The sequence below is a fragment of the Ailuropoda melanoleuca genome, chromosome 4, assembly GCF_002007445.2.
Source record: "Ailuropoda melanoleuca isolate Jingjing chromosome 4, ASM200744v2, whole genome shotgun sequence".
Classification (NCBI taxonomy): Eukaryota; Metazoa; Chordata; class Mammalia; order Carnivora; family Ursidae; genus Ailuropoda; species Ailuropoda melanoleuca.
In genome coordinates, this window is record NC_048221.1 from 118,600,052 (window position 1) to 118,614,243 (window position 14,192).

Below are 14,192 nucleotides of genomic sequence, written 5' to 3' on the forward strand. Positions count from 1 at the left end.
TCACAGAATTTCTCCCCTTGAAGAACTTTATAAACAATGACAAACATTCCAGGCATCCCATTGTGATAAAGAGAAGACAGAAATCAGCTGACCACTGGAAGCTTCTTCTAGCCCCAACATAGCAAGTAGAGAGAGTTCTGGCTATTTCTCTTTCTAGAGTCTGTGAGCTTTAGGTTCCCGCAGACCTACGTAGCGCATCGTGAGAGCTCCATAACTTGTAGCTATTGGCATGATTATTTACGCTATGGGAACTCAATAAATATTAAAGAATCACATCTTATATATTCTAGCTGATGATGCACAAAAGTAATGCCAAAAACAAAAGTAGTGATACTCGAAAAGCAAAGTTGAAATCGATAAAAGATAAGATGTTTGGAAAAAGCAAATATTTAAATCATAATATAGTAATATGAAGCATCAAAGATCATATAGCAAGCGAAATATAGCGCTTTAAAGATGCGGTGTTACTGACGCCACAGCTGGGTGAAAGTGCTCTAAGAGATGTTAAAAGCTCAATGGAAGGTGCTATTATCACCACACTCCCTTTACAGATGAAGAAATTAAGTACCTGAGTGTTAAGTATTAGGAGGTGGTAGAGATGAGATTTTGATAAAATCCCAACTTTTCCTCCTTTACCATAGTACCTCCCCAAACACCTTCTTCAATTATGTTAAACATTCACATAAGTAAGATTATTAAGCATAATTAACAGAGCTATGTCTTTAAAAGAGGACATTTAACAGCTCTCTCTTTTGTGAGATCATTCCAAGATAAAAGAAGGTGTAGGGCATCGCCCTGGACAATTTGATTCAACATAGCATTTAAGAATAGGCCTGGAAGGAGACGATCCTTTTGTGACTTGGTTTGTGACCACTCAACTCACTCATGTCTTTCTATCTTGAAGCCAAAGGAAAACAAACTGAGAACTAAAAACTTCTAATACTTGGAAACACTTCTTCAATCTTCCATTTGATTTCTGAAATCTTTGTCCTTCAAAGTATTTGTCTATCCATTTTCTATTGGGGATCACAGCTGGGTACTGAGTTCATCTAAAATCTCACTCTATCCATCCATCCATCCACCCACTTCATCCATCCATCCATCCGTCCATCCATCCATGAACCCACTTCAACCATCAATCCGTCCACGCATCCATCCATTTACCTACCTACTCTCCAACAGCTTCCACAAAAGATTTGAGTGGACATTTACGTTAACTCAGGCTACTAGCTCACTTTACTGGTCTTTCTCATAGTTACTATGTCTCCTCTAAAAGAAACTGCTTTAGGGCAGACACCAACTTTTTTTTAGACTAGTGTACTAGAAAAGAGAAGCAGGTGGTTAAGGAAAGGAAAAGCACGGGTAAGCATTTATAACTAAAATTCATCCATGAAAGTTTTTAAAGACTGTTTTTAACATTCAGAATACCTGTATATGTGGAGTATGCATTTTTAAATTTCCAATGGCAGCTGAAACTCACAAAGAAGCCAGAGGTAGAAACTACTCACATTTTATAAATAAAAACATGGATAAAAAGCAAGGGTCAAATGACTGATGCACAGAACCCAAAATTCAGCAACCCAAGCCAGGACTGAGAATTCCTCACTATGACTTTTGTAGTAAGATTATTAAGCTCAGCTGCTGCTTTCAGTATTTGTTTCCACAGACATTACTAAGAAAGCAGTTGACTTTGGCATTTTTGTAATAGGCACCATTTATGGCCGTCTTCACTCATAATCACCTTATTAAACGACCATCTTTAGGGCTGGCAATCTGCAAAATAGGGAGGGTCAGCCTGGTTAGTAGTGCTGAATGGCTCAATCAAAATTTGGGTTATGTCATTTTTTTTCTTGCATTTTCTTGATTTAGAAGCTAAAGTATACCCACATTTGTAATTTAGCCAAGCCTCTATTTTTCTGACACAACTACAGAATCTCAAGAAGGAAAAAGATTTCCATCATTCAAACTATCCTTTTATCACTTTTGGATAATAATGCAGCCAATCTAATGATTCCACAAACTTGTAAGTGTGCGATTTTTTTTTCCTGTTACAGACTAAGTCTTTCCAAAGGATGATCTAATTCATTTTAGGCTGAGAGAGAATAAACCCTATGTTAAAAAGAAAACTATAATTTTTTTTGCTCTTTGTGCCGAATACCTCGGCACAGAATACAGAATGATATACTGAATTCAACTGCAACTAAGCCTAAAGAAACAGGCAACTTTTAATTAATGTACTTCAGAAAGTCCAAACGTGGAAAAATCACAAAACAAAAATGTTAGCCATTAAAGAGAAATTTATTTTAAAAAATCAATTATCTTATGTTTCAGATACACAGGTATAAGAGAAATTCAGAAGGTGAAACCTCCTTTTCCAGAAACTCTTCCCGGGATGGATGGTCAATACTGGTTTCGAAACTGGTTGCTTAGGCCTTGCAGCTCTATGACAACGGCATCCATAGCTGCTGTTTCATCAGCTAACTCCCTGGAAATTTCTCCACTTGCCACATCTGTAAAAAGTTGCTGCAACATAAAGAACAAAGCAGAACTATCAAAACAATGACAATCTCTTTAAAATAAAATAGGTACAGAGGGCAGAATTAAAATTCGCTGTATCTAATAATACCACATGGTAGTAGCTATGGTTAATGTTTGTTCTGTTCACCATTCTGGAAATGCACAAGCCGCAAAATTAAACCAGGCATCAAACAACAGGCCTGAACTTGTAAATTGAAATGAGCTCTGCTCTTCAAAATGGTTGCCCTGGGGGCACCTGCGTGGCTCAGTCATTAAGCGTCTGTCTTCGCTCGGGTCATGATCCCAGCATTCTGGGATCGAGTCCCACATCGGGTTCCTTGCTCAGCAGGAAGCCTGTTTCTTCCTCTCCCACTCCCCCTGCTTGTGTTCCCTCTCTCGCTGCCTCTCTGTCAAATAAATAAATACAATCTTTGAGAAAAAAAAAAAAAGGTTGCCCTGAACACTGGTTATTCATTTTTTCTAAAAAGATTTTATTTATTTATGTCAGATAGAGAGAGAAAGAACGCACAAGCAGGGCGAGTGGCAGGCAGAGGGAGAAGCAGGCTCCCTGCTGAGCAAGGACTCCCGATGTGGGACTCGATCCCAGGACCCTGGGATCACCTGAGTCAAAGGCAGATGCTTAACCGACTGAGCCACCCAGGCATCCCCTGGTTATTCATTTCAATGTCCTACAATGGTTTCAGGATGAATTGACATTTTTCATCCAAACAAAACAAATCTATTCGTTGTATATACAAGCAAAATGAATATATAAAATTCAAGCTCATACAAATCATATCCCTTCATGCTAATTATTTGAAAATTAATTATGGCTTAGGACTCAGAGGCCACAAAGATTATCAAGATTTGGAAAGAGCAAAAAGCCCACCATATTAAAATAAAATGTGCCCTCTTCCTGTAAAAGAAATTGCCTTGGGAGGCACAATGCAACATACTTCGATAATGCCACCACAGCTGAGACGTTCTGGAGAGTCTATTTGGAACTGCCTGCTGAGCCAGGATAGGCACACAAGAAAATGAGCTTCTGGATTTTACGACAATACTGTGTGTGTGTGTGTGTGTGTGTGTGTGTGTGTGTGTGTGTGTTGATCTGAAATGTAATTTACTCAACATATTATCTTTTTTTTTTTAAAGATTTTATTTATTTATTTATTTGACAGAGATAGAGACAGCCAGAGAGAGAGGGAACACAAGCAGGGGGAGTGGGAGAGGGAGAAGCAGGCTCATAGCGGAGGGGCCTGATGTGGGGCTCGATCCCATAACGCCAGGATCACGCCCTGAGCCGAAGGCAGACGCTTAACTGCTATGCCACCCAGGTGCCCCTATCTATCATTTTCTTTTTTTTAAATTATACTTATTTCTTGTTTTTATTTTGGAGAGAGAGCACGTGTGCTAGAGTAGGGGTGGGGCAGAGGGAAAGAATCTCAAGCAGACTCCATGCTGAGTGTGGAGTCCGAAAGAGGGCTCGAACCCAGGACCCTAAGATCATGACCTGAGCTGAAATCAAGTCAGTCGCTTAACTGACTGAGCCACCCAGGTGCCCCACTATCTTTTTCATCAGACCTGACTAGATGACTTGTTTACTATTACCATATGACTGTTTACTATCACCATTGATGACAGCACCTGACAAGTGCTCTCAGGGTTATTCTAAAAAGGGAGTCCCGGAGATGTTTTGAGTGATGGTATAATCACTGGGACAAGCTTAAGAGTTTCACACACTGATTTCTGGAGCCAAGAGCATTCACCTGAATGCAGGACTTCATCGATGTTTGTAAAGATCTGTCACGTTACCGTGTAGTCACACCGTACACAGCATTTCCCAAGAGAATGACCTAAGAACTGCTGCAGTGTGATCAGTAGAGAAAACACCTTTTAGAAAAATAACCTGGACTCACGTAGTGAATTACAGTGCTTGCGAATCATCATGAATCTGCGTCACTCCCCTATGAACTAAAGAGGAAGGAAAGAGACACTGAGGCTTAGAAAGAATGGATTATTGGCTGAGGATCCCAAAGCATGTAAGTGGTAAAATCTGTCCTGTCTCCAGGCTCTCCAGAATTTTCTCCAATAGCCCTTAAGCCCTTTGCAGCAAATCTGCACAGTGACATTGTGCTGAGGGGCGAGGAGTTGCTCTGGGTTGGGGGGTCGGGGGAGAAAGGGGAGGGCATGGACTGGATGATGTCAGGTGAGTCTCTAGGCTCTAGGAGTTTATTTCTATGAAATCCCTGGCCTGGTAAGAAAAGATCAGAGATTGGTACAAACCAAACTTACTATGAGCTGTTTCCTAGAGCTATCTTATTTCATTTTCACCATTTAAAGTGTTCTAAAAAAAGTGTTTTGGGGACTGCAATTCAGCTGAGAAAACCCAATTTGTTTAAAAAAAAATAGGAAAGGCATACGATCTACTACAAAATCAGAGACTCCCAAATATTCTAGCAAAAACAGGCTTTCAAAGGAGGCATCAGGAGGCAAATTTTCCGGGCTGGGATCTAATGAGAACAAAATCTAAACACAGATGATGTTCTGAGGCCTCATTTTCAATGTTTGGGAATCTTCCACAAAAGGGAGGATGGACAGTACGTGCACAGACAAGACTATTTAAGTCTGCAGGTACAAATCTATGTAAAATGAATAACTTACAAGAAAAAGCTTTACACAGAGATAAGGGAACTAGTAGAGTATCTCCTGAGGAAATAAACAATCATGGGGAGGTTAGTGATCTAACCAAAACTAGGAAACCTAGCTCCCAATTTGAGAAGGGAAGTCAGAGGAAAAGCTTGCTACCTTGACTTTCTTTGAGAGCTCATGCAGCGTTCCAAGAGATAAAAAATTCTGAAGTTATCCTACCAAGCCAGGAGGAAATACAGTTGTTCCTGGTAGATTCTAGAAACTGGGTTCCAGCTTGCAGATTAAAAAGGATAGTAAAACAAGTTAATAATCTGAAGAGGCAAAAATGATGCCCTCATCTGAAAAGATCAAGCAATTAATAAAATGGCATACATACTCTGGGAAGGCTTTTACATGTGTCCAGAAGTAACATTCATTTTCTGCAGCCTTTCTCTCAGAAGTATTAGAATTCATTTACAGCCCAAGATTAAATAGTGAAGGCAAGCAAAAAGGAGAAAAGCAAGCACCAAATTGTGTTAGAAACTGCATTCCTTGGGGCACCTGGGTGGCTCAGTTGGTTGGGTGTCTGCCTTCGGCTCAGGTCATGATCCAGGATCCTGGGATCAAGCCCTGAGTCGGGCTTTCCTGCTCTCCTGGGACCCTGCTTCTCCCTCTCCCCGCTCATGCTTTCTCTCTCTCTCTCATATAAATAAATAAATTTTTTAAAAAAGAAAAGAAAAGAAACTATATTCCTTTACCATTTGCTTCCAGAGGTGGAATCCCCACCTGGCTGCATGGATCTCCCAGGATCCACCCCATACCTGACCTGCCACAGGTAGACACTCCAAGTCTGGGCTCCAAACCAGTTCCCTCGGGGATACTCAGGAGTCCCCAACCCGGCGCTAGTTCACGTGGTGGCATTTGTAGACGGACAGCAAATGTTTTAGTTGTCAAATCTGAGCCACTCACCTACCTTAATCTTTGTGAAATCCATATACTACCTACTTAATATTTGTCTCTAAATCAACTTTTTAAACTTAGATAAAAGTCTTTTTTTTAGAGGAAACATTACTACAAATGAAAAATAAGCGATAATATTCATGAAAATGTAGGTCTGAGGTGCTAGTTAAACTTTTTCTGACATGTGCCAAAATAAATATACGTTAAAATCAAAAGTTCAGCCAAGTGCTATCAGTGGCATATACCCACACTTTGGACAAAGTAACAATAAGAAGAGCATTGTTTTCATTAAAATTCAAGAAAGCAGTAGGGCTGGATTATAAATATTAATTTCAAAGACTCCTGAGTTACCCGTGTGAAGGGTGGTCTAGCCACTGGGCCGATAACACCCCCACCAGGACACCTGACCACCTGGGGGCTGATACCTAAAACGTAACATGGGCCGACAATTACCCGATGTAAAAGAAGACTTAAGAGCAGTCAGCTCATGCTAGAGACGCTTTTTCCTATGACACTTGGAATTAATTCACATTTCACTCTCACCTTTGCTTTAGATAACAAGCCTTGTAAATTGAGTCGAACAGAAGAAAGCATCTGTACAGCCTCCTGGGGGCTGGATTTGTTTTTACTGTGTTTTATAGCCACTGAAACATAAATACGGGAGAAAACATGAATTAAACCCTGGTAACGATAATTTACAAGTACAAGAAACAATGACTTTATTAGGATTTTATAGTACAGACTTTAGAAATATTCCCGCATGGGAAGATTTTTGTTTTGGCAAAAGGACAATTATGTGCATAATTCCCCCCATTATCTTTCTTAACACTTATTGCTAAAAGGAGAATTTGGAGGGAAATGGGTGATTTTTGTAAGTTACAGATCATTGGGAAGAGACCCTAAACACACACACACACACACACACACACACACACACACACACGTGAAATTAGGCAAAAAGAGAAAAAATCTCACTGAACACAAGGGGCCACGGAGGGCAAAACCAGGTGCAGCACACCTTCAGTGTAGCCTCCTGGGGTGTCGGGGCCCTAACGGGGACTCACAGTTGCCCATGACAGCAGCTCGGGGAAGTGACACCCAGGTATTTACAGCTCAATTCTAGCTGCATTTTCCTACTCGGGGCTTCCTGCCCAACCCGGCAGAAGTGACGTCAACAACCGAGGTGCTTGCATTCAGTGCAGGCGACCACACCCGGGCTCTCAGGTTGCTGAGATGGGCCTGGCATCAGCAGGGGGTAGGAGAGAATGAAGTCACTCACGGGTGACCACTCTGCCTCCAGCATGCCGGGGGGCCCATCTTCCGAAAATGTGAAGTTATCAAGAGGGCATAATCCCCCCTACCAGAAGTCCTGGCTATTGATGCTTTATAAGACAAGTGAAGAGCTCTGTAAAAATACAACAGCTGATACCTCTCCACCGATTTGTTTTTGGTTTTGTTCTTCTAAATTATGCTTGCCACAATTGTCCACAATAGCTAAATCGTGGAAGGAGCTGAGATGCCCTTCAACAGATGACTGGATTAAGAAGATATGCTTCATATATACAATGGAATATTACTCAGCCATCAAAAAGAACAATTTCTCAACATTTGCTGCAACATGGACGGCACTGGAGGAGATAATGCTAAGTGAAATAAGTCAAGCAGAGAAAGACAATTATGATACGGTTTCACTCATTTATGGAACATAAGAAATAGGAAGATCGGTAGGAGAAGGAAGGGAAGACTGAAGGGGGGGTAAACAGAAGGGGGAATGAACCATGAGAGACTATGGACTCTGGGAAACAAACTGAGAGCTTCAGAGGGGAGGAGGGTGGGGGATTGGGATAGGCCGGTGATGGGTATTCAGGAGGGCATGTATCGCATGGTGCACTGGGTGTTATACACAAGTAATGAGTCATGGAACATTACATCAAAAACCAGGGATGTACTGTATGGTGACTAACATAACATAATAAAAAATTATTATAAAAAAATAAAAAAAATAAATTATGCTTGCCACAAAGCAGACCGATAGCCAGATCCTAGTTTAAAACTACACTAAACAGTGCAACAATGGAAGTTACTTAGTGCCCTAGATCTTAGACCAGGAATGGAAAATAGGTGTTTCTCTTGCATGCAAACTCTCGTCAACTGGCGGGGATTGCCTGTGCTGGCAAAATAGTTTTATCGTTATTATCTTCCATTGCTGGTAAGAACCAAGTTTGACATTGTCATTTCAAAATGACTGTTAGACTTTGACATTTCTCAGCTAAGGGTTAAAACAATGCATGGTCATCAACAACATGCAACTCATTTCCAAAGGGCACAGTCAACCTGGAGATAGTGAGGATTATGATGTCTGAGTCCCTTTGGAGAAGAAAGTTGTAACTACCACGGATGAGGTAGTTGGGCTGTGAAATATCTAGGAATGTATCAGAAACAGTTGTGATTCTTTTTTAAAATCCTATTTTCATTCTGGGGAAAAAAATAGAGCAAAAAGACAAAACCACTTTTAGATCCCTTGCTCAATCTCATTTCCAAAAAAGCACGTATTGCATGGTGCACTGGGTGTTATACGCAACTAATGAATCATCGAACTTTACATCAGAAACCAGGGATGTACTGTATGGTGACTAACATAATATAATAAAAAAACATTAAAATAAAAAAAATAAAAATATTGAGCACAAAAAAAAAGCACTAGTGACAAAGATAAGAGTTCTAGAAAGACAGAGAAATAAAATGCTGTTTCAAATCATCAGGAAATCCAAGACAGCAGTGCTTCCTCCAGGCAGACTATAGCTAAAATGCATAATTATTATTTTGAAAGTCCTGGATGGCAAAGAAGGAACCAGCTTTTGCCCATCCTTTCCCAGAAAACAACAGCAGAAACTGGAAATGAATAGCCCCCAGACAATACAAATGGATACACAATGGCAACACTGTTACAGAAAGGTCTCAAGCCCTATGTAGAGACACTGCAGGGTCTTATCAAGCCTTCCAAAGTACATGGTTACTCTTAAAAATGGCAACCCAAAAGGGAGTAAGTCATGCGGAGATGTGTGTGTGTGTGCGGAGATTTTTTTTTTTTAATGTTCTATTTCCTTTTTCAGAATTGAGCAAGGTGGACAACAGTGTCGGGGAGAAAAATTTTAAAAAGAGAATATATAACAACTGAGCACTGGTCTACAAAAACAACAAAGAAAAGGTAAAGATTTATCTTCGTAAATCTAAAATATCACCAGAAACTAAAGCTGAGCACCCAAAGATGCTTAAAATGTTGTAGGAACACCAACGCCTAATTCATTAAAGTCGGAGGGAACTTAAAAGGACAGAAGCTTGTTTTTCTCCCAGTGTTGCCCTGATGAAAAAACGGTGCCCAAAATAGCTTAAAAACAACTTCAAGACACAAAATGAAGATTTTCTTCCTGCAGTACTTATTTCTTTAACCTGCGCACTTATATTTGACAGGTTTAAACAGCATCACTTAGTGATTACAGAAAATATCTTGGCTTTGGCTGTTACGAAGCTAGCTGTACACAGAACTGTTTAGGTTTGGCAATCTCAAGTAGATAAGATAAATTCTTCCAAGGAGATTGCACCTTGCTATAATTATGTACATAATACACCTGGGAATGGGTTTCCTCAAACACGGTACTATATCCACCAAGGCCAAAGGCATCAGGACTGAATTCCATCTGAGCCCACCCACCACGAGGCCAGCACAAGCCACGTGAACTGCAGCCACATTCCATGGGACTATCAGCAATGACCTCCACCTTGTCTACTCTGAATTTCAGCTGGACAGAGTTCAGCATGTCTCCCTGATCTGTCAAGGGGTAGGCGGCCCAGATAATTGGATATTTATATTCTTTTTGTCAGTGATATCAAAGACCATAAGTAGAATTATCAACTACTAAGCCCATTTCTAAACTGTTTGAATGTTCTGTGACTTCTTTAGAGACACGTTAAACTTTACTCTCGTTCTTCATTTTTCTCTTTTTAGTTTTGAATGCCTTATCAGACAGCTCAGCTCCTCTACCCCAGAAGGAATAGGATTGGGGTGAGGGGGTCAGGGATTCACATTTCAACCATGTGCAAGATACTCTTAAGTATTTAAATATGTTTTCATTTATTCTTCCTAACAAGAAGGTAGGCATTACCCCCATTTTACTGATGAGGGGACTAAGGCTCAGAGGAGTTAAGTCATTTACCCAGCACCACCTAGCAAGTACGTGGCAGGGCTGGTCCTGGAGTCTCCTGATCTCAAAGGTCTGCCCTTTTTATGGTCCCTCGTTGGCTCCCCAATTACTATAACTATTAGTTGCCAAAGAAGTTAGAGGAGGACTTTAGGAAAGGTTCGTAGTCTCTGTGACTCAGTTCCTAACACTGTGGCTTCATTATTTTATTTGAACTGCATTCCCAGGGCATCACACATCCATATTCAATTCTAAATATAAAAGTGCATTATTAAATTGTTATAACTGGTATAGTTTTCATTAATGTAAATAATGAAAAGGGGCCTTTATCTGGAATATACCCAACAGGCATGCAACCTTGTGTGTAAAGTTATCTCTCCCCTCAAATATCACCCACTGAATTTCCCAAAGGTAGGGATGGGATTATATTTTTTATTTCTTTTGCATATGCCATAGCTCTTTGTACATTCCTATGTTCTCCAATAATCTATGTGTGTTTGAGAAAAAATATTTTCATTTACAAAGGAAGACTATCAGTCAGGAAATGTTAACAGATTTCCTTAATACTACACAATCAACACAAACAGACTCTGTGTGCGTGCAGGTTAGACACAGCTGGAAAGGTACTTCACGTCTCCTAATACCCGTCACTTATGCCAACGGTATTTAAGCCTCTAGCCTTCCTACCACTCCAGCCTCTATTTGCTCCTATTGCTCCAAAGGGCTTACCACCTAGTAGCTGGTCTTATAAAGATTTGCTGCATGAAATACAACAATTTCCATATAAAGAAATAGTCTGAACTTATTTGTAATGGAACTTCACTTTTGACAAATTCTTCTTCAGTAAAAATACATTAAACCGTGGCAGGGATATCAAACGTTACATCAAATACCATGTGCGAGTCCTAAGGCTCTCTGCACCACTTCCTTAAATGATGTTATATCTCTCTCCCAACAATTGGACTGTGTGTCACACTTGTATGCCTTAGAGAGACACTGGAACGCCTGAGGACAGAAAAAGAACAATGTTCAGAAAAACAAGTAGAATTCACATTTCAAACTCGGTTTCCTGGAAGTCATGTGGAACTAATTCCAACTTGAAAGACGAGCATCTGTGTTATGCAGCACGGTCTTTATTATTCTCATCAAAGAAGGGGTACAGATGCACACCCAACAGCAATAAGCAATTAAAAGCAATCAAATGGATGTATCTGGACAGAGATACTTCCCTCCAAACAGAAAAAGAGAGATGCCAGGTTTGAAAATCTAGAAGGGCACACACCTTTCCTCAGCATCTGTAGCCATCAGCTTACGACCCAGTTTAGAGAAAGAGGCATGAACTTGGTGACACCTACAGAATTACCGACAGGCATGATACTCACAGAAGTTTAAAACACTCTTTCATGGCCCCATCCTCGCAGATTCTTGAGGGAGAAGTCACGGATCAGAGAATTCCGACGACCCGATTCCAGATATGCAAGAGCACGTAATTCAAGAAGAAATGGAAGGACAGAAAGTAGGAGTGTGTGATGCGTGCATGTGCGTATGTGTTCTCTGGGCTGACAAGCTGGGCGGACTGAGGGAGGAGAGGTGGCCAGGAATCCCACAGACTGGCTGTACTGCAGCGAATTCCAAACTCGCGCAAGGAGTACATTTGATTTGTTGTGGACGTTTTGAAAAGAACAGAAAACAATTATTTTAGCCTTGTAAACTCTGGGGGCTCCTCTGAGTTCTAAGATAAGAGGCCAAAGGCATAACTTGAGTGTAACTGGTGTTCTAATGCACTTTCGAGAAAGGGGCAGGGTAACCTCTGTAAAGCATTTAAAAGCTCTCCTCCCATGTTCTTATCTAGCGCCTTTTTTTTTTTTTTCCCTTCCATGGCCCCTATCTCAGATCTAAACCCTCTTTTGTCCCTGGGCCCCATCTACCTGAGTCTTTAGCAAGGAGCCTGCAGAAAGGGCTGAGGGTAAATAATGTGAACAGCTGCTTGCTGCAACCCCAGGTTGGGGGAGGAGGCAGGAGACCCTTTTGCAGGAAACTGAGAAAAATTATGCAAGAAAAATTCATGGAAAGAAAAAAAAAAGAGAATGCTTACAAGTCTTAACCTGCCTGCAATTCAAAGTGCTTATGGTAAAGATTCTGAATCCAAACGGAAAACCTGAGCTTATCAATCTTCCCTTTCAAGCTGTTTAACTCTTCCTCCAAATATCAAGGAAGCAGATCCACTACACATAATTCAAACAAAAGGCAAGCACCCAGGAGGACTGAAAGAGGACTTACCTTTTCATTTTCATCAGGCTTTTCACTCTGTCCATTTCCATATACTTCGGCATACAGCCTCCAGATTTCTCCATCATTCGTCACTCTTGAAGTCACTCTGCCAAGTAACTCCTGCAGCTTTCCTTTGAGGCCAGTTGCAACATCCCCACTTCGATCAGTCATCCCATCCACTACTGCCCTGACCAGAATTTTAAGGACCTTAAAAAATGCACAGAACAAACTGGTAAGCTACAAACAACCAAATAACAAAAAATAAAGGGCTCCCATCACCATCATCAATGACAGTGAAGGTGAAAAACCTTGAGACCTGATGGAACATCACCTTTACATTTTTTAAAAATAAACATCAAGCCATCTGCGNGTTATTGTAAATGGGATGGATTCCCTAATTTCTCTTTCTTCAGTCTCGTTATTCGTGTATAGAAATGCAACTGATTTCTGGGCATTGATTTTGTATCCTGCCACCTTACTGAATTGTTCTATAACTTCTAATAGTTTGGGAGTGGATTCCTTTGGGTTTTCCATATAGAGTATCATGTCATCTGCAAAGAGAGACAGTTTGACTTCTTCTTTGCCGATTTGGGTACCTTTGATCCCTTTTTGTTGCCTGATTGCTGTTGCAAGGACTTCTAGTACTATGTTCAATAATAANGATTGCTGTTGCAAGGACTTCTAGTACTATGTTGAATAATAGTGGCGAGAGTGGGCATCCTTGTCGTGTTCCTGATCTTAAGGGAAAGGCTTCCAGCTTTTCCCCATTGAGAATGATATTTGCTGTAGGCTTTTCATAGATGGTTTTTATGAAATTGAGGAATGTACCGTCTATCCCTACACTCTGAAGTGTTTTAATCAGAAAAGGATGGTGTATTTTGTCAAATGTTTTTTCTGCATCTATTGAGAGGATCATATGGTTCTTGACTCTTTTCTTGTTGATATACTCTATCACACTGATTGATTTACGAATGTTGAACCATGCTTGTATCCCAGGGATGAATCCCACTTGGTCATGATGTATAATCCTTTTAATGTACTGTTGGATCCTATTAGCTAGGATCTTGTTGAGAATTTTGGCGTCCAGATTCATCAGGGATATCGGTCTGTAATTCTCCTTTTTTTAATTTTAATGTTTTTTTATTATATTATGTTAGTCACCATACAGTACATCCCTAGTATTTGATGTAAAGTTCGATGATTCATCAGTTGTGTGTAACACCCAGTGCACCATGCAATACGTGCCCTCCTCACTACCCATCACCGGTCTATNCTGGTTTTTGATGTAAAGTTCGATGATTCATTAGTTGTGTATAACACCCAGTGCACCATGCAATACGTGCCCTCCTTACCACCCATCACCAGCCCATCCCATTCCCCCACCCCCCTCCCCTCTGAAGCCCTCAGTTTGTTTCTCAGAGTCCATAGTCTCTCATGCTTCATTCCCCCTTCTGATTACCCCCCCTTCTTTATCCCTTTCTTCCCCTACCGAGCTTCCTAGTTCTTATGTTCCATAGATGAGAGGAATCATATGATAATTGTATTTCTCTGCTTGACTTATTTCACTTAGCATTATCTCCTCCAGTGCCGTCCACGTTGCAGCAAATGTTGAGA

General features: G+C 40.7%; 1 protein-coding gene across 2 annotated transcripts in view; it reads right to left on the reverse strand.

Moving 5' to 3' along the window:
* Window positions 1-2,279: 2,279 nt before the first annotated feature.
* TTC27 (tetratricopeptide repeat domain 27) overlaps window positions 2,280-14,192 on the reverse strand; it is a 180,334-nt gene continuing 168,421 nt past the window's right edge. For both annotated transcript variants that reach the window (XM_034659678.1, XM_002923161.4), the window contains exons 17-20: window positions 12,588-12,785; window positions 11,201-11,312; window positions 6,652-6,752; window positions 2,280-2,523 (exon numbers count right to left, since the gene is read on the reverse strand). In XM_034659678.1, coding sequence (XP_034515569.1) covers window positions 2,401-2,523; window positions 6,652-6,752; window positions 11,201-11,312; window positions 12,588-12,785 — 534 coding nt within the window. In that variant the 3' untranslated portion in view covers window positions 2,280-2,400. The remainder of the gene's footprint in view (window positions 2,524-6,651; window positions 6,753-11,200; window positions 11,313-12,587; window positions 12,786-14,192) is intronic.